The sequence below is a fragment of the Hermetia illucens genome, chromosome 2 (genome assembly GCF_905115235.1).
Source record: "Hermetia illucens chromosome 2, iHerIll2.2.curated.20191125, whole genome shotgun sequence".
NCBI classification, from domain to species: domain Eukaryota; kingdom Metazoa; phylum Arthropoda; class Insecta; order Diptera; family Stratiomyidae; genus Hermetia; species Hermetia illucens.
The window spans coordinates 157,913,948-157,935,488 of record NC_051850.1 but is presented as its reverse complement, the minus strand read 5'-3'; the positions used below and the strand labels follow the sequence as shown (position 1 = coordinate 157,935,488).

Sequence of the window (21,541 nt, the reverse complement as noted above, 5' to 3'; positions counted from 1 at the left end):
GGCAGTCAAATCTCAGGGCGAAAGTGCAGGTTAATGCCAACGATACAGCACAACACTTGTACGGCGCCTTCTAAACTAACACCAATAGCTCCGCTGCTAAATCCTATCTCCATTTCCATGTGGGAGTTCTTTTTCAACGTCTAAGTCTATAATTTAGTCATGAAAGGAACTTCGGACTAGACTGGAAGTGTAGACCTACCCTACACGGTCAATTTGGTGTCAGCGAGAATAACCCGATTATGGCAAACTTCTTCTTTTTCTTCAGCCTTTGTCCCGTTCACAAGCGGGGTCGGCTCGTCGTGATCGTCTTCGCCATTTGGCTCTATCGAATGCCTGATCTGGGTGCAATCTCGAGGCTTTCAAATCCCCATCCAGCGTTTCAAGCCACCGTTGCTGAGGTCGGCCTTTTGGTCGTTTACCATCGACTTCGATGTTCAGACCAATCTTTGCAAGTAAATTGTCGTTTGCACGAATTGCGTGACCATACCATCGAAGACGCCTCTCTCGCAACTTTTCCACGATCGGTGCAACCCCATAACGATCGCGGATATCCTCATTTCGGAAGTGATCTAAACGTGTGACGCCACTAGTCCAACGTAGCATCTTCGTCTCCATTACCGCAAGACGCCGTTCATTGTCTTTTATGGTCGGCCAACACTCAGAACCATAGAGAGCGACTGGACGGACGACATTGCGGTAAATTTTAGAATTGAGACGTTCGTTGATACGTCGATTACAAAGGACACCAGTTGTGGAACGCCACTTCATCCAGGTTGCGTTAATGCGTGAAGCAATTTCATAACGCAGCTCTCCATTGGCTGATAGCGTTGACCCGAGATATTTAAATCGCTCAGTTCTGGGCAGATCACTGCCGCTGACAGTGATTGTGCCTGTTTAATGGGGATCGGTCGTCAAAAATTCAGTTTTGTTTAAATTCAACCTGAGACCATGTTGCATGAGGCGATCATTCCATTTTTGAACAAGTTGCTCGAGATCATTTTTGCTATCAGATGCTAGGAAAACATCATCTGCATAAAGCAGTGTGTAGGGCGCCGGACGTTGGATATCCCGTGTGACGGTGTCCATAACAAGAACAAAGAGGAGTGGTGAGAGGGCACTTCCTTGATGAACTCCAACAGAGACACGAAGCGGTTTTGATACACCCGCCATACTTCGAACTTTACTTTTCGGATCGTGGTAGAGCAATTGAACCCAGCGCACGAGTTCTTCTGGCACGAAGTGTTGTCGTAAAGCATACCAGATGAGTTCGTGTGGTACACGGTCAAACGCTTTCTCTAGATCCAGAAAGGCAATGTAAAGAGGGCGATGCTTCTCACGATGTTTCTCCATGAGTAACCGCGCAGCGTATATTGCATCAGTAGTTCCGCAGTTCTTGACAAATCCGGCTTGTTTCACGGTTATTTCAACGATTTCGCGAATACGGTTGTCAAGAGTGCGTTCAAAAATCTTCATGGTATGGGAAAGTAACCGGATCGGACGGTAATTTGAACATTCTGCTGGGCTACCTTTCTTTTTCCATATTGGAACAGGGGTACTTTCTTGCCAGTCAGATGGTGTTCTTCCTTCCTGAATAACCCGGTTAAAGAATTCACTAAGCCACAGTGTTGGGTCCCAGCTCTTCGCTTTCCAGAGCTCAGATGCGATGTCGTCAGGTCCTGTTGCTTTCCCCGATTTCATTTGTTTTATTGCCTCCTCGACTTCAGTTGCGCTGACTGGTGGAACTGCTCCAAATGTCGGCAATGATTGTGGAAGTGAAGGATGAGCAAATTCTTCAGTTGAAATCTGCTCGAAGTATTCTCGCCATCTATCCGTTGCGGCTCGACGGTTGGTAAGCAAAGTACCGTTCTTGTCATTAACACAACAGAAGTGTTCGATATCCTGTGTGCGTTCATTACGGCTTTTAGCAAGTCGATACAGATCTCTCTCGCCATCCCGAGTGTCCAGTTTATCGTAAAAAATTTTGAAATGGTTCGCTCGGGTGACAGCGACCGCTTTCTTTGCTTCCCGGTTGGCATTCTTATAAATTTGCCAATTAGCAGGCGTTTTATCGTCGAGAAATTTGTGGTAGAGGCGTTTCTTTTCACGAACCTTCACTTCAACATCATCATTCTAAAGCCAAGTATCTCGGTTGATGTACCGCTTACCCGGCTTGGTGACCCCGAGGGTTGCAGAGGCCGCTTTGTGGATCGTGTCTTTCATTTGGTTCCATGATTCTTCCACATTCGTAATGGTTGGCAATCGTATGAGTGAGACCGTTTCTTCTTTCTTCTCACCAAGTCGCCACCATTTAATGCGCGGCGGGCCAGTGCGTTCCTCACGCCGTTTTATCGGTGGCTTAATTCGCAGGACAGCAATCAACGGCCGATGCTGAGGTGCGATGGTCTCATAGGGAACGACTTTGCAATCAGTGACAGTGGTAAAATGTTGACGTCTTATGAGAATATAGTCGATTTGCGTTTTATTGTTCCCACTATAAAATGTGGGAAGATGAGACAATGGTTTGATGAACCATGTATTCATAAGTACAAGGTCATGGGTGTCCGCAAAATCGATTATACGCTCGCCACCTTCATTGCGCGCTCCGAACCCCTTTCCCCTATGGCACCTGTTACCGTCTGCCTTTTCACCCACATGACCGGCAATGATTATGTAATCGTCAGCAGGCATGTGACAAGTCTTTTCATCGAGAAGTTGCCAGAAGGCATCTTTCTCGGCATCAGGTCGGCCTGTCTGTGGTGCATACGCGGTGAAGAAGTGAATAGTGCGATCAGCTGATATAATGGTAAGCTTCATCAGCCGATCATCAAATCGTTCGACTTCTTTAATGGCATCACGGAAACCCTCTGAGATGGCAATGCCAACACCATATTGAGTGTGTGGGTTACCAAAATAGACAAGTTTGTAACCATTTTTACCGCGTTCGCGTTCAATGTCGCAGCTTTTGGAACCAGACCATCGGGTTTCTTGCAGAGCGCAGATGTCAATGCACCTTTTCCGAAGGGCTCTTGCGAGTTCCTCGGTCTTTCCAGTTAGGGTACCAACATTTAGCGTGCAGACACGTATTTGTTTTATTCGTTGTGTGCGGACTAACTTGCTTACGTCCTGACATGCGTCAAGAACCCTTGCCCATTTCTCGACAGGACCGGGGACCGTCTTGCCGCGTCGACTGAGGTGGACGCCCTAGCATTTCTCCGAGGCCTGTGACTTAATCCGATCATCATGTTTGTAACGACATTCTATGCATTTTCTTGGTCGACCTGTCGCGGGGCCAGTCACCAAGAGAGATCAGGTAGGATTTAGCATAGTAGAATAACTCCAACTATACTCTATTTATCTCTTTCCCTGATCTCAGCATTTTATTTTTGTTTTACTGAGGATAGTACAGAGTACGTTGCCTCAAACCCTCCTCCTTTACCTGGGCTTGGGACCAGCATATTATCTTAACAGCATGACGGAGTTCCGATTATGCAAACTGATCGTTTAATTTCTCCTATCTAGGGTCGAAAATCACAACCGATAACAGCTACGATGAGGAAATCCGCCCACGGTTGTTATCAGCCAACAAAGCCTATTTCAGGTTACAAAAACTATTTCGCTCGAAACGTCTCACCATAGGGTCAAAACTCTTACTGTACATGACAATGATCTTGCCAGTCCTCATGTATTCCTCAGAGACTTAGGTTCTTAGCAAGAAGAATTGCGAACTCTTGGCCGTGATCGAGAGAAAAATCCTCCGAAGAATTTTTGGCTCCCTACATGAGGATGGACGATTCCGTAGCCTACACAATGACGAAATCTATGAGCGATACCATGACCGTCAAGTTGTGGATAAAATCCGGCTCAATAGGTTACGGTGGGCGAGTCACTTAATCCGAATGGATGAAGATGATTCAGCCCGGAAAGTTTATAAGGGCAATATCTATGGTAGAAAAAGAAGACGAGGCAGACCCTGCCCAAGATGGAGCGATGGCGTAGGCCAGGACGCCATACAGCTTTTAAGGATATCGAATTGGTGGACCTCGGCACAAAACCGGGATGTCTGGAGTTCCTTAGTAAGGCAGGCCTAGACCGGATACCGGTTGTTGCGCCTTTGATGATGATCGTTTATGGTAATGACTAAGATGACTGAACAATATTTAAATTGTTAAATATCTGTTTGAACATATGACAGGCTGAATTTAGTGCAGTTATCACTGCGTTGTTAGTTGAAACATGCCGGATGGTTCGGATGTTTAAATGAATGCGACAGATGTTTTTTATTTTGTTTTATTTATATTAAACACGTCTGTAATGGCCGGCTCCCTGAAGAAGAGCGACTATACCGCATATTATATGTAGCTGCAATCAGAGTGGCCTGCTGAGTTGGCACAGGATACCTTTTACGAGACAGTGGAAGAATTCAATCAAAACATCAGCGAAATGAAGGTCAGATAGTCTCACACACCTCGGCCCATTATAAAGAGGCTTCACCCCAGAAAAATCAGCAACTAAAAAGATTTTCTCTCTGTTCATGGGAAAAGTGTAAAATGTGCCATTTTGTTCATCGTCTTTAAGTCTGTCTATGATACCATAGCCAAGGTAAAACTGTACACGAATATGAGAGAATCCGATATTCCAGCAAAATTAATCAAAAAAGGGAGAAGCAGCAATATCACTTTTAAGACCTTTTAAAATGCATTCATTTGAACCTGGCCCAATAAAAAGTGATTCGCAGGGATGTGACGCTTCCCAGAAACACTATCCTCTTCAAGTCCGTCTAACGGCTGGTCTACGCCGATGATATCGACAAACTGGGAAGAATATCACGGAACAGATACGGTTTCCATCCAGATCGAGTAGGTGGCGTAAAATCTCGGACTGCACATTAATAGAGGGAACGTTAGCACCGAACGCAAAAACAGTAACATCTACTATCATTAGTTAACTGTAAGCAATGAAGATCGGAAGGTAAAACTGATGACGTAATGCGCGCACAATTGTTGACAGCCAACGGAATCTATTTGGACTGACAAAAATGGGTTCCCTCATATAATAATAATCGTTGGCGCAACAATCCATATTGGATCAGGGCCTTGAAGTGTGTTAGAACACTTCATTCAAGACCGTAACGGTACACTACAGAACACTGTAAGGGGCAATGTGGTCAGCACTGTGCTCGCCCGAGATTATTACCTTGATTTGACTCAGGTACTCCTTCACAGCTGAGTCGACTGATATCCGACATCAAGTCACGATACAAATCCCACTGCCATCAGCGAGATTTGAACCGCGACCTTCCGTATGGCAACCCAGTGCTCTAACCACTGAGCTATCCGGACACCCTCATATATTCTCCCAAAGGTCGGAGGGCGAACAAAGTTACGAGTTCGTGCATCCGAGAGGAGAATGCTGTGTAGAATGTTTGACCCCTAGAGAAGGATGGCCGACTCGGTAGCCTATAAAACTTAATAGGAAGATATTTATGAAGGATATAATGATCAATAAATTCCGGATCAATAGGCCGGGCCGGGAACGATGATCCACACGAATAACTGATAATGCACGGGTTACATGAAATGCAACGGGGCCCCATTATGGATTGAATTTACGATCACACTCATAGCCCGTCATGAATATCATACCAGAGCCGGTCTATCTTGGGCTCAGTATCCATACCACTGGATACAAGGCCTATCCAACACCATCTAAAGAGCTCTGCTCATGAAATAGTGGTAGCCAAGCCCATCGTGACACTCCTAAAAATGATTCAGTTGGAAATAACTAGGCTCTCAGATGTCAATCCCGTTGCCATAGTTCCTAGAATGCAAGATAACCTCCGATGAGGTTTCGCGATAAGAGCCACTTTAGATGAATCCTTTGCAAACTCGAGTCCGCTAATAGTTGGGTCATCTACTAAATAACGTTCAGCTTCTGGGGATGGTGACATCATCTATTTCCATGACTTTCCGGATGATTTAAAGGACTCTGTCCTTGCCAACTTCGTCAGTTGCTTCGGCAATCCCATTCAAGTATCCACGCATCACCGACTATGATTTTTGAATTGTATGCCCTCCCATTCATCAGTAGTAAACTTCTCCACATATTCACCACCACCATTCTCCACATAGCCGAGTAGTGTGGTATAAGGAACACGACAACACAAATTCCCGAATTCCTTTACTTTCAGTTGATATGTATCAATTTCATCTCCGAAATTGCATAACATACATTTTGAATCGCTTCCGCAATCCTTAAACCTATTGTTCGAACCTCCATATCCAGCCACTGTATAATCTCTGTAGCATCGGTTAAGTTCAACCTGCTCTTAAGTCGACATACAACAACAGACAATCCAGCCGATTTGAAATTTTTCCGCTACCATCAATTTTAGAGCCGCCTTCCCCGCTAGGCTGATGGTTGTAATATGGGTCCCGGCGTAGGCTTTTCGTGGAACTGTTATTCCCAGCTCCTGCAATCTGATAAGCGCGAATTAACTTTCCTTGGATTCGAAAATTTCTTCGTAATAATGTCACCGATGTTCTTTCATTTGATGATCACCTCTTGTCTTTTAGTCCTTATGCCCACCTCCCAAGAAACTAACTTAAGACCGAAAAACTCTTCTGCAGATTCATCATCAACGGCGCAACAACCGGTATCCGGTCTAGGCCTGCCTTAATAAGGAACTCCAGACATCCCGGTTTTGCGCCGAGGTCCACCAATTCGATATCCCTAAAAGCTGTCTGGCGTCCTGGCCTACGCCATCGCTCCATCTAAGGCAGGGTCTGCCTCGTCTTCTTTTTCTACCATAGATATTGCCCTTATAGACTCTCCGGGTGGGATCATCTTCATCCATACGGATTAAGTGACCCGCCCACCGTAACCTATTGAGCCGGATTTTATCCACAACCGGACGGTCATGGTATCGCTCATAGATTTCGTCATTGTAAAATCCACCCTATCCGAGGCTCCTGTTGTGCTTCGTAACAAGTTGTTTTCCGTGTAGGGTTGTCAGCCCTACCCAACCCCCAACCTGGAGGACCAGTTGGTACAATTTGTCCCGTTTTTAGGCGCGGGAGACTCGTCTTCATCCTTCTCCGTCTGCAGCTTTTCGTCAAGAAAGAGCTCCCAGCGGTCACCACGTGGAGGTGGAGATAGGGTTTGGTAGTAGAGCTGTTGGTGTTGGTTCAGCAGGCATTTCCCAGGTTTTATGCTCCATCGTGAGTACCAATCCACGTTTCGCCCCGGGACCTATACTACCCTTTGACCTTGCCTTGCCTTAGTTAAATTTCAGCGTAAGATTTCCTTTCTAACATGTCTTAATACGACTGACATTTTCTCCCAAGTTGACAAACTCCGGGTCTGCCTAACCTTTCGAAGCAGGGAAGCGAAACGGAACAGCTTTAGGGAATTCTGTGAAGGGATTGAGCAGATCACAGAAGCAACCAGGCTGTACAAGGCTGTAGCCAAAGACGGGGGAATATCCTCTGTCTGCTTGAAAAAGGAAGATGGGACATTCACCGAGAATGAGGAGGACAGGGTACACCTGCTTCTCAGAACTCATTTCCCGGGGTCCTACCCCTCGGCGGCAGGCGACAGCAATCTGCTTGACACCCCAACAACGAATAAAAGGGGAAGGAAAGAGAGCTGGGAACTAGCAAAAGAGGTATGCTCAGAAGCTAGGCTAAGATGGGCAGTGGGAACTTTTCAACCAATGAAATCTCCCGGAGTAGATGGCATTTTCCCAGCACTTATCCAGAGAGGCCTAGGAATTATCTTAGAGTCTCTTCTGAGGGTGGTAAGGGGGAGCATAGCACTGGGTTACATACCAAGGGCATGGAGACGGGCAAAAGTGGTCTTTATTCCGAAAGTTCCGAAAGCGGGTAAAAAGGATCCTTTTCACCCTAAATCTTTCAGACCAATCTGCCTAACATCGTGCGTACTCAAAACGGTGGAGAAGGTCATAACTATCTTAGAACTAACGTTCTAAAGCATAATCCCCTACATCAGTGCCAACACGCTTACTGGGCAAGACGGTCAACCGACACTGCTCTGTGTAAGCTAACGGATGTACTACGGGATGCCATAGAAACAAAAGAAGTAGCAATGTAGAGAGTAGGCAAATCGAAGAACCGAAAGGTACAAATTGTAGTGTCATGAATACTACTCAAGGTCGTCCACAGGATGGGGTACTATCGCCGCTTATGTGGAGTAAGGGTTACTAGTGCCTGGTGCAGGAAGGTGGGACTGCGGATCAACCCAACCAAAACCATCATAGTACCATTCACTAGGAGGCGTAAGCTGGATCACCTGAAAGCCATAACATTACATGATATGGAGGTGAAACGAGAAACAGAGGTCAAATATTTGGGAATGACGCTAGACCAAAAATTACTCTGGAAGACACATGTCGGAAACACTTGTCGAAAAGCCACGAGGGCTCTGATGACTTGCAGATCCATAGCAGGAAAAAAATGGGGTTGCAGCCCGAAGATACTACTTTGGATATATTCTGCAATAGTAAGGCCAATGATTACCTATGGGCGGTAATCTGGGTAGAAAGAACCCAACTCAGCACACAAGCCAGGGAATTACATAAGCTCCAAAGGCTGGCTTGCGTGTGTATCAGTGGGGCAATGAGGACATGCCCAACGGCATCCCTGGAGTTCCTTCTGGGATTAACCCCTCTCCATCTGCACATACAGACGCAGGCAAGGAAATCAATATTCAGGATGGCCGGGAATATGAGTGAGGCGGGGAGCTGCCTAAATCGAAGGAAGGTTGATATCCTTTCTAGGCGGTATCCCGAATTACTGATACCGAGGAACAACATGACAACGAGGTTTCACTTCGATAAGAAGTTTGAACCACGTTGGAGTAACAAGGCAAACTGGGAGAGCGTGGCTGCAGCATACGGCTTAAACCAGCAATTGATTACTTGGTACACTGACGGATCCCTCACAGCAGAGGGAGCGGGTGCCGGTGTCATTGGTCCAAGGAAAATGTACTTTGAGCCAATGAGCAGGTACACTAGCATATTCCAGGCGGAAATTTACGCCATAGACAAATGTGCCTCCTTTAATTTGCAAAGGAACTACATGGGGCAGAACATAGCTATTCTCACCGATAGCCAAGCAGCGATCAAGGCACTTAGGTCCAACCAGGTGAACTCTAAACTGGTATGGGAATGCCTTGAGAGACTGAATACACTCGGCTCGTCCAACAAGGTCTGGATACTTTGGGTTCCAGGCCATGCTGGTTTGGAAGGCAATGAGGCAGCGTATGAACTAGCTAAGAAGGGAGCAGCGATGCCTTTACACGGGCCAGAACCCTTCTGTGGAATCGGAAACGGTTTCATGGCTATGAATCTAAGAAACGAAGAGAAACGGTTGAGGGAACTATATTGGGCGGGCCTACCAGGGATGGAGCAGTCCAGGGTGCTTATTGGGGGATACGAACCCATGCGTACAAAGGATTGCTTAAACCTCACCAAAAAGAACCTCCGAATCATAGTGGGAATTCTCACTGGTCATTGTCGGCTGAACTATCACCTAGGGAAGCTAGGGATATCTACGGACACTGCCTGCAGGTTCTGTGAGGAGGAGGACGAAACCTCTATGCACGTCCTGGGACAGTGTCCGGCACTTGTGCAAAGTAGGTCGATACATCTGGGAGAACACTTAATACCAGATGCAAAGCTGAAACTTCTGGAAGTGGGGAACATACTAAAGTTCCTAACGGTTACAGGCCTGCTTGAGATACTATGATCAACAGGTCTTCTATACCCGTAAAAGGGGCACAATAGTTCTTGAAGGACGCGGTGTGACTTTCCCTTAACAGAATAATAATAACCTTTCGAAGAATGCAAATGTTCCTCTTTTCCTTTTTGGAAACTTCTTGCCCGATTAATTGGTGCAATCGTTCCCATAGTCTCTTCCCAAGTTTACATTCTGAGTTATGGGGAAGCGCCACTTAGTCCATTTTCCTACTCAAATCTGTTATGCTTCTTTCATCCTAAGCTTTGCCATATTCCACTGTGATCCTTTTTAACTTTACCCGTAGATTCTGACACTAGCTGTTCTTCTTCTACTCATAGGATTCCATTATTTTATCACCAAGTGAAATGAAAGCTACACTAGCTTAGTCTTTTCGCCTTATTTGCGATTAAAAATGATGTCTTTTCGGCATCTTTCTACTACCATTTCCTATCGAAACTTTCAGGGTTGTTTTAACTAGCAGCGGTTGCTGCTCGTAAATGTGAAATGGATCCGTTTAACTTCCCCCTGAAGCACTTCAACGGCGAGGTATCGATGGCTGGGCATAGCGTTTCCGAACCCATTCTCCTTCTCCATAGCTGCTTCATTTTCTAGGTACCCTTCCGCTTTCTCCACGAATGGGTATTTTGATCCTACCCAGTCGGCTTGCATAAAAGCAGATTCGTACATGCCAACTATGTTCCGCAAGGATGCTGATGATAATAATAGTCTTCTACTTCAATAATGGACTCCCAAGTTGACGTGAATCTTTTACCCTCGATCCATTTCTTTAGGTGCGGGAATAACAAGTGAAAGAATATGATGAAATTTTTAAAATACTGCAAATGAAGAACCAACTAATAACTCAATCCGTGAAATGTTGCCATCACCGCATTTATAGTATCCACCACCACATGTGGGTACACCCAAATGCATATTATCACGTGGTTTTGCCATTGCTCGTGGTTACCTGAAATACGCTTCAGCTCCTCCCACGATTTCCTGATACGCTCGTACTTCTCCTCTGCTGTCCTGTGCCAAGTGCCCTTGGGGTGATCCTCTCGTCGACCACCTTGCGAAAGTGGATTCCACTGCATGGCATAGCCCACAATGCAATTGTCGCCCCTCCTTAAGATGTGACCTATCCACTGCCACTTCTGTCTTCCGATTACATCACGTACGAGTACCAAGCCTGTGCGCCGACCAATTTGTTCGTTTGAGATAGTATCAGGTCAGCGTACTCCAATGATACGACAGGTAAGTGTGGTTGACGCGCTACACCTCACCAACGGGTGAAAGTCAACCATATTTACCATTGCACCCGCAAATTTGTACGCTTTGGAACGGTGTAAAAAGCCCTTTTTATCTTGGCTGGTTAACGTCGCTAAAAACGGTCACATATCCATCGGAGAAAGAAGGAGGAACAAATCATTATAGTCTAAATGGTCGTGTAACGTCTAGGTGCCTCAGGTGGGTGGGACCCTAATAGTATTACTAATATTTTGCGTCTATAGCTCACTCATATAGTGACACTCCTTTGAGTTGGGGATTGAGAATTCACTCAAAGTACTCCCTGCTTCATGTAAAAGGCGACCAAAAGGAATATAATTTTGTGGGCTAACCACCTACGACAACCTTTAGCTTTTATACTAAAATCCGAGTTGGGTTTTCGTATTTGCGTAGGCTCTCGTGCCCTTAGAATGCTCGTTTCTCCAACTCCAGCGAGAATTATAGAAGCTGAACATTTGTGCTCAAGTGAGGTTAAATGGTGGGACTTTGGAGAGCACTCCGCAGAGCGCTGGGTTGTTTGGGTTTTAGATGCGAGATTCTAGTGTAAAAAAAGACAATTTCAATAGTACAGTACTACGCACCAACAGAGACTTGCCATATAGAGGAGAGGAGCTTTTCTATGAGTAATTGAATGCAGTCCCGGAGAGACTTTCTAAAGGTGATATTATGATCGTTATGGATGATCTGAATACCAAGGTGGACCATAATAAGATTTTGCTCAGACATATGATGGGGAAACACGGGCTTAGTGACCGCAATGGTAATAGCGAAAGGTTTGTGGAATTCTCCAGCTCCCATCGTCTCATTATGCGTGGTACCTTGTTCGAGCACACAATCTATCAGAAGGTCAATTAGGTTTGGTCAACTGTGGAAACAGTTCGATGAACACAAGGGATTGAGAGCTCTATTGATTGCTGCGAATGACAGCGCACATGAAGCACTCCACCTCCTTACAAATTGTCGGTAAGTTTAAAGTATTATTGTGGTGATGAGGGAAACAGAAGCTGTCAGAAATGACCACGATTCCGCTTCACAAAAGGACTTTCTAGTCGATAACCCGGTCAGGGGGATTAACGGTCGATGAGCAAATGAAGACGTGAAAAGAGCACTTCACCACGGTTCTTAATTGCATAACATCTGATGAAGTTCTACCTCTTGTGGATGAAATTGCTAGCCACTATAGCATGTGGATACGGACTACTCCTGCAAATAGAAATCATATCGACCATAAATACACTCGAACGAAGTAAAAGAATTGTTCATCGCACCCCCTACAGTTGTTGTAGGGGGACGACTTTCACTTATGGAGTGGCAGGATTCGCAGCATTCGAAATTTATTTCGAATGTTGCGAATGCGAACAAATAGATGGCTGCGGCAACGATGGTGGCTGCGGCAGCGATGGTGGCGAAGTCTTCGGCTTCTGCCTGACCAGCGGTGGCTGTTGAGATGAAGTCAATTGTGGCCTTATTTGAGTTTAAGACCGCGGTTGCCAAATAATCGTTCGTTTTCTAGGTTGCTGCTGCCAATGTTGAAAAGTGGTCGCGCTCGTTGAACTTCTGATGCGTCGGCTCTCCGAGTGGTTCTGGATACGTGGCAAATGATGGGTTCGCTGCTGCGAGTCAGAATTGCAACAACGGTGGCGGAGTATTCTGACAGTGTGAATAGCCGACACTTTCAATTTTCACATTCGCCACTTGTTGAGCGGCCTCAGTCGCTGCAAACGAATTGCTCTCAGTTACACAAGTAATGGGATATGAGAATTTTGTTTTCCTTCATGGACAAATTCCCGACACTCGTCCACACCTGCCTGTTCGCCCAAGGAACTGGACACGTGCACGCACGTTCTAGTCAGGACGGATGCCGTCCGGAAGCCGCTGCAGCCTCCATATGAGGGCCCGTACCGCGTTATCGAGCGGGGAGAACATTTCTTCCAGCTCGAGATCGGTGGACACAAAAAGGCGGTCTCTCTGTCCAGGGTGAAACCCGTGTCCGCCCCGAAGCAGCGTCGTGTCCGCTTTGTGGATTGACGGTGAACGAAGTTCCGGGATCAGTCGCCGAAACCCCTAGGTTTCATCTGGGGGCGGAGTGATGTGGCGCGGCAGGATTCGCAGCATTCGAAATTTATTTCGAATGTTGCGAATGCGAACAAATAGATGGCGCGGAACTATCCACTTTGTAGAGCTCGCCACGGGAGTGGAAGACTAGCGAGGAAAGTGTGCCATGAGTTAGGGGCAGAAAGAAACACATGAAGCGAGATGATTCTCTTCTGCCCCTAACGTGTAAATAGTCGTTTGCTCTTACTGATTCATTAAAATTAATTCTGATTGTTAAATCTATCGAGTATTGATTGTAAAAACCTAGTCTATGTTCCGGTGTACCTAAAAATTGTGGTTTGCAAAGAAATGGACTATTTAAGTTAAACACTCATTCGTAAACCCTGAAAAGTCAAGATCTTTCCCAGAGAATGGAGAAAAGGGGTGCTCATCAAGATCCCAAGAAGACCACCCGCCTTGATTTCGTGTTTCCTTGCTTGCAGTATCTGGTCCCCATCCTCCTGTACTGAACACATTCACGCTCTACGTATCATTTTGGAACAGCGTACGATGGTTAGATCCTCGCTTCACCTGGCCTTTGCCGGTTTCGAGAGCGTAAACAGCGAGTGTATCTGCTCGTAATAAACTGTACATCTCGTGAGTGAGTATATCTCGAAGGACGAAATTTTTTAGAGAACAGTTATCTTCTGTGACGAGTCCAAATTCAATTTATTCAGTAACGGCAGGAAACTAAAAGTCTGCCGAAAATCAGACACTGAATTTAATGAAGAAAATGCGAACGTTAAACAAAGTGGCGGAAATATCATGGTTTGGAATTGTTTTGCGGCGTTGGAGGTAGGCTCACTACAGTTTATGGAAGGAACGATGACCCTCAATGATTATATCAACATTTTCAAAAAAAAATCTGCCCCAACGTGTTGAAAAACTTGGCATATTAGACTCGTTCCAGCTTTACCAGAATAACGATCCAAAACATAAAGCACATGCAACCGGGGAATGCTTTCTTTATAACTGTCCTAAAGTATTAGCCACGCTTCTTAAATATCGGGGTGTCAATCCCCTTCGAAACCTATGGGACCAATTGCACCGAGATATTCGTCATCGCCCACCCGTCTTTAATGGAGCTTCTATACACGAAGTATTAAATACTATTTTGATCCTGTTTTTTGGGCGCATAAGATCTCATTATACAGGGTGTGGCAGCATAACTTCCTTTTTTAAAATGCGCGCCACTCAGTTAGTTGATGTCATAGCGGAGCGCTAGTGGTCTCGTTCAAGAGGGGATACTGTAAAGTTTTGTCCCGACACGGTTCAGTCGCCATCATGCGTTAGAATAGTGAGGAGCGTGCCTTTGCCGTTGAGGTTTACTTTTCAAGCGGGTGTTCGGTTATTGCAACACAGCGTGCATTTCGGAGTCGCTTTAATTTAGCCCCGTTGGCTCCCGTCCCAGACCGCAAATCAATTGTCACATGGGTCACTACATTCAGACAAACTGCAAGTGCGACAAAAGGAAGAACTGGAGTCCCTCGGCCCGTTAAATCACCTGAGAATATTGAAGCAGTGAGAGCGTCAATGATGCGATCGCCACGGCGTTCTGCGCGCAAACCCGCATCTGCCCTTGGACTATCCGATCGTTCTGTGAAAAGAATTCTTCGTGATAATCTTTATTTTCATCCCTATAAGATGGCGATAGTGCAGGAACTTTCAGAACGTGACTTCAATTCTCGGATGAACGCGTGTGAACTTCTTCTTGATGTCGTTCCCGAGGGTGCTATTGTTTTTTTAGCGATGAAGCCCATTTTCATTTGTGTGGGTCGGTTAACAAGCAAAACATGCGCTACTGGGCTAACACCAACCCTCGAGAATTGCATCAAAAGCCTTTGCATTCACCCAAAGTCACAGTGTGGTGTGCAATTTCCTCAGCTGGAATTATTGGTCCCTGGTTTTTTGAGGAAAATGAGGTTACAGTGACAGTGAATTCGGACCGGTATGTAAACATGCTACAGAATTTTTTTTTCCCACGGCTAGAAAATTTGGATTTGGGGGACACTTGGTTCCAACAAGACGGTGCAACAGCACACACTTCAAGAGCATCGATGGCTGTTTTGAGGGAACACTTTCCAGAGCGCCTTATCTTAATCAGAGGCGACTTGGAATGGCCGGCACGCTCTCCCCTTGTGATTTTTTTCTATGGGGTTTTTTGAAATCCCGTTTTTCGTTACTTCACTTCATTTTTTCTATGCGTATTGAATAATGTTTCTTTTGTATGTTGCAAACCATTCTAGCATAACAAACGAATTGTTTTCCGACATTTCCTCTCGTATTCATCTTATTGGGCGTTGTTTACAAACTTTTTTCACCACTGTATGTCATGTCATTCGCGCCGGCGAAAATTTATTTCCTAAGGTTGATCTGAGCATCAAAATCAACAGGAAACACTATGGCTAATGCCTTGATGGTGATTTCAGCACCTTCCAATTCCACCCAGACGGAATGAAATTCTATTTGAAGACAATTCTCTAAATAACAAATAAACGTGGTAACCTAATTCTAGAAATAATTTATATCGTTTTTAAGGTTTTGTGTAAACACAAAACCTTATTAAAATCGGTTTACTGTCTGTCTTTTTTTTTTTTCATCGTTGGAAGGTGGAAAGGTTCAAAACCTACTGCTGGCTCCTGCCATACAATTATGTGAGATTTCTACTCACTAAAACCACCTCCTTCATCTTCCACTCTCCCCACGGGACTGCTATAAGCATTGCATCGTGGGGCTGGATCAGTTCTTAACTGCGACGCATTCTTGTTCGCTCCCTTTCTTGCTTTCTTCGCAGTTCTTCATGCCTTAGCTGTTGATGAATCATTTTCAGCTCAAATACCACTTGATACCAAGCCTCCGTTGATTCCAACATAAACTCCGCTATATTTCCAGGTGTCAAGCACCTGTCTGCGATCGCCTCCAGCCTAGTTCAGTGTGCTGTAAACCTTGAGCACTCAAATACAACATGCTCCGCATTCTCAGTCACATTACCACATCTTGGGCACCATGGTGACTCGCCGTGTCCAAATCGATAAAGATAAGCCCGATAACCTCCATGTCCACTTAAAAACTGTGTTAGTTCGTAGCTTAGTTCCCCGTGATTCCTTTCCATCCATCTTCGAATGTGTGGAATAATAAGGTAGGTCCAACGGCCAGTTAGTGCCTCGTTCCATCTCTTTTGCCAGTTTGCGATGGATTCCCGCCGGGCTAGTTGCCGCCGAAGTACAATAGACTCCCTGATTGCGTACATTTTGTCGTAGAGACGCCGACCTTCATCCGCCAAGATGTCTATGGGGATTGTCCCTGCCAGTACATATGCTGTTTCTCTTGATGTCGTTCGATAAGCACTGCATACCCGGAGTGCACTTAGTCGATACGCCATTCCTAGTTTTCCGCAGTTTGATTTGTTTTCCAGAACGGTTGCCCAAACTGTAGCTGCGTAGAGTAGCACGGAACTAACTACCCTTGTAATAAGACGACGTATGTCTGTCTGTCTGTCCGTCACACCCATTTTTTTCGGAGGCGGTTATAGCGATTGACACCAAATTTGGTAGAAAGGTGGGAACTGTGAACGCTCACGCATACAGTGAATTACATTCTTTTACGTTGAATTTAAGGGGGGGTCCCCATACATGCAAAAGGGGGGTGTACAATTTTTTTTCATCAAATATAGTCATGTGGGGTTTCAACTTAAAAGTCCCGATTAGTACTTTTCAAAGCCGATCTTAGTTTTGACATTTGTTGGAAAGGTGGGGACTGCGGGGGGTTGAAAGTGATCACTTCTTTAAGGGGGTCATTCTCAGAAACTACCAAACCGAAAAATCTGAAAAAAATCAGGAGGCTGCCACTAGATGGTGCCTGGGCTCCGAAATACCTTCCATACCGATATATGTTTAAACAAAGTTAATAATAGTATATTACTATAATTTTTTGTAATTGGCTGCAAACCCTCCTTAAGTTCATCCTAGCATCATGAAATTCTACAGTGATGTAGGCTATAATGTAGAGCATGATCTTACCAAGTTTGGTCGAAATTGCACTATTACTAACAAAGTTACACTAGGCAGAAAAAGTGTGCGTACACTCAGTAGTATGATACTTTTCCTTAGTAAAACAAAAAAATTAAGCTAATTTTTGTGGCGAATTTATTATCCAAACATTACAAATAGTTCCGTAGTTTTAGTGTATTTAATTCACTAAGTTATAAGTCTTACAAAAACCAGGTTATAAAGCCAAAAATTAAAAGAATCGCAATAATTCAGTAGAAAAAGTCTGCGTACAGTAAACAAATATTTAAAAAAAAAATTATATTTGAGTAAATATGAAAAGCAAATCAGTAGCTTGTAGGATACCCTTTTCTTTTTATGACCTCTTTTAATCTTTTCGGCATAGAAGATACAAGTTTAGATGTTTCTTCAACACTTATTTTATTCCATTCTTCTTGTAATACATTTTTCAGCATATCCTTTGAAGTTATATCGTATTGGCGAATTCTGCGTTCTAATAAATCCCACAGATGTTCTATGGGATTTAAATCTGGCGATTGTGGGGGTGTATGTAACTGTTTGGGAACATTATATAATAGCCACAGCTTATTAACCTCAGCCGTATGCTTAGGGTCGTTGTCATGCATAAAATAAAATTCGTCACCCAGGCGTAAATTTTCAGCGCTTTGTTTTAAATTACGTTTTAAAATATTTAGGTAGTCATATTTGTCCATGGTAGACTCTATAAATTGCAGATTTCCTACGCCACCACTTGCCATACACCCCCAAATCATTATTCCGCCACCACCATGCTTTACCGTTGGCATCAAATTTTCTTTATTCAATGCTGTACATGCTTTTCTCCATACTATTTGTCTTCCTTTTATTCCAAAAATGCAGTATTTACTTTCATCTGAGAAAAGCACATTTTCCCAGAATTCATTTGATTGGTTTACGTACTTATTCGCAAATTTTATTCGTTTTCGCCTATTAGTTAATGAAATAAATGGTTTCTTACGTGCAACTCGCCCATGGTAACCAGCTCTCTTGAGTATTTTCCGTGCAGTATCAGCACAAATTTTTTTGTTGAACTTAAGTTCAATATCTTTCGCGATTTGTGGTGCAGTTATTCGTGGATTCTTTTTCACCGAACCTATAATACTTCGCCTTTCCCTAATCGACAACTTCGATGGGCGACCAGATCGTGGCTTCGATGTTATTATTCCCGTCGATTTAAAGTTGTTAACTACCCTTTGAACAGATGAATGTCGCCTTCCTACTATCCTGGCTATTTCGCGGAAACTTTTTCCTTCTTCCCATAATTTTATTATAACTTTTCTTTCACTTACACAAATCTCTTTTCGCTTCAATTCTATAATAACAATTATACACACAAAATAACGAAAAAACGTCCTTATTTTTCACACTTCAAACACAGCCATAAACCAATAACTCACAATCAATTTACTCCAAATGGCAAGGATTTATATTTCGGGGAATCACCTATGTAATTATGTGGCTATACGCAGACTTTTTCTACTGAACATTTGTGACTTTTCTTATTTCCCTTTTTTTATTTCAGTTTCCTTGAATTCTAATTTCGTAAAAGTGGCCTTATCAAAACAACAAGACCACAAGCAATATGCAAACAATAAAATGTTTTTAAAAAACTAATTTATTCGTGTGTTTTACTAACGAATAACCAGGAACTGCTTAGTGTACGCACATTTTTTCTAGCAAGTGTATAACGCCTCAAAGTTGTTGCTTCTTGATTGATGACTATGAATGTCAATATCACCCGAAAGTGGATACTCTCACATAATATATGGATATATTACGTGCTACGTAATACACAATTACACAAAACCTTTCGTACCTGAAGCGCCCAGCTTCCGGTTTTCCGACTTGTTTAACATTACAATTTGACTGAAGCAAGCAAACTTATGTACGTATACTTTTACTCCTAAGTGTATCTATCTCACAACATGAGAAGGGTTTAATTGGAACCAAGTGAAACCACCCAATGCAAATAGACCACGCATTTTTTTAGTTTATTCATTAATGAAATTAAGACAAGCACCTACTTTTCGGGAATATCGAAATAAACCGTCATTCCGTGAAACCCGGGATTTCCCCCTCAATCCAAATTTTCTCTTTTCTGAATTGACTACGAGATGCCATTGTAGTAGACACAGATAAATTCTCAATTGTGAACTAACTTGTCAACGTCAAACTCTGCCTTTCTGACAGCCATGTGTTGTTTTGCATGAACCGTGCAAAGAGTTTTCTACGTTTTCCCTGATAAAATTAAGCTCACTACTTGTCTAGAGACGAAAACAATATGGGAAAACTCAACGTAACAATCTTACGCTACCTCACACGTGAAGATTTCCGCGTATTAACTGCGGTAAGTTCTTTTATTAGCGAAGTTTAGAAATGATGCCGCACGAAAACAGTAAATATTCCTAATTTCAGGTTGAAATGGGAATGAAAAATCATGAACTTGTTCCAGGAGCTTTGGCAGCAGCTATTGCCAATTTAAAGGCAGGTGGTGTACACAAATTGCTGCGAGAACTTTGCAAGCATAAATTATTAACGTACGAGCGTGGGAAGAAATGTAAGTTTTTTAAGTCATCACGATTTTCTGAACAGAGGATAGTCCTCAAAAACTTGTAGAATAAGTTTGCCATGGAATCTGCTGCTTTTCCAAGATCCGTCACTAAATTTGCTAATTAAATTCCTTACAGATGATGGTTACCGCCTCACGAACATGGGCTACGATTATTTGGCACTGAAATCCTTATCACTCCGCGGATCGGTTGCTTCTTTCGGAAATCAAATCGGAATTGGTAAAGAGTCTAACATCTACATCGTAGCAGATGAGGAGGAGAACCCACTTTGCTTGAAGCTGCATCGACTGGGCCGAACCTGCTTCCGAAACATCAAATCAAAACGGGATTATCACGGCAAGCGGCACAAGGCTTCCTGGTTATACTTGTCACGTATTTCAGCAACGCGCGAATTCGCATATATGACCGCCTTGCACGACAGAGGCTTCCCAGTACCCAAACCGATCGATTTCAATAGGCATTGTGTTATCATGGAGCTCGTCAACGGGTATCCACTGTAAGAAATCCACTCATCCCATTTGAAACGTTTTTTGAACTAGTATTTGTCTCATACAGGACCCAAGTAAGTGAAGTTGATGACCCCGAGGCCCTTTATGACGAGCTTATGGACCTCATTGTACGGTTAGGTAACTCTGGGGTCATACATGGAGATTTCAACGAATTCAATTTGATGATCACAGAAGAAGGAAAGCCCATTCTCATTGATTTCCCGCAAATGATGTCTACATCTCACCCCAATGCAGAATAGTAGGTTCTTAAATCGGCAGAATATTTTAGAAAATCATAAACTCATTTTTCTTACAGTTTCTTTGATCGAGATGTTAATTGTGTCCGTGAACTTTGCCGCCGTAAATTCGGCTATGAGAGCAGCACCTATCCAACCTTCAAGGATTTAGTTCGCGAGGACGACCTGGATGCTGAGGTCCATTGCACTGGTTACGCATTCACAAAGGAAATGGAAAAGGATCTGCTGCAGGTAAGAATGTCATAATATGCATAATTGTCTGTTACCCTGAAATTTCTGACCGATTTCGTTTGTGTTCTAGGAATATGGCATGGTAGATCCAGACTCTGAATCGGATTCTGAAAACGATGCACATAAAGAGCCAGATGTACGGCAGGACACCAAGGAAGACTTAATTCAGTATCGACAACAAATGGAAAGTGAAATGAAATTTGCCGAGGAAAAAGCGAAAACAGCTAAGGAAAAATCTGATTATTCAATCAGGAAATATATTGAATCGTGCTCGCAGTATCTAGGAACAGTTTCCTTAGCTGAAAATGCCGAAAATGAATCCACCCCCGAGCAAGCCAACATCGAAATCACTCAGGATAAAGTTGAACTTCCACCTGAAACAAATACAACCCTAAATAATACGCAGCTAACTCAAAATGAGGATGACAACCAGTCTGAGCACACAGTCAGCTCTAACGACCTAGAAACTGACGCTTGTCCGGAACTGGTTAACGTAGATCCGAATTCGCGTCTTTACCGTTTTAAGATGGTCGAGAAGATTCTTTCCGATGCTCGCAGTATGCGTTCATTTTCTACGAATGCAAGCACAATCGCTCCAAGTGTGATAAAGGATCGTGTTAAGAAAAACATGGATTTACGGGAGAAGCAGGACATGAGGAAAAAATGCGTTGCGAAAGGCGAAGCGAATGCTACTACACGGCATCGCCGTGAGAATAAGGATGTGGTGAAAGAATATGCCGGTTGGGAATTTTAGGTTTCTGTGTATACAAGTTTTTAGATGACATTGAATAAAATAACATTTTCATTGAGCAA

At 43.9% G+C, this 21,541-nt stretch overlaps 1 protein-coding gene across 1 annotated transcript; it reads left to right on the top strand.

Annotated features, from left to right (window-relative positions):
• The first annotated feature begins 19,463 nt into the window (after window positions 1-19,463).
• Window positions 19,464-21,541, top strand: LOC119649822 (serine/threonine-protein kinase rio2). Its single transcript, XM_038052157.1, has 6 exons — window positions 19,464-19,529; window positions 19,598-19,739; window positions 19,870-20,248; window positions 20,308-20,499; window positions 20,557-20,728; window positions 20,799-21,541. The coding sequence occupies exons 1-6, from the start codon at window positions 19,464-19,466 to the stop codon at window positions 21,480-21,482; spliced, it is 1,635 nt and encodes a 544-aa protein (XP_037908085.1). The 3' UTR covers window positions 21,483-21,541.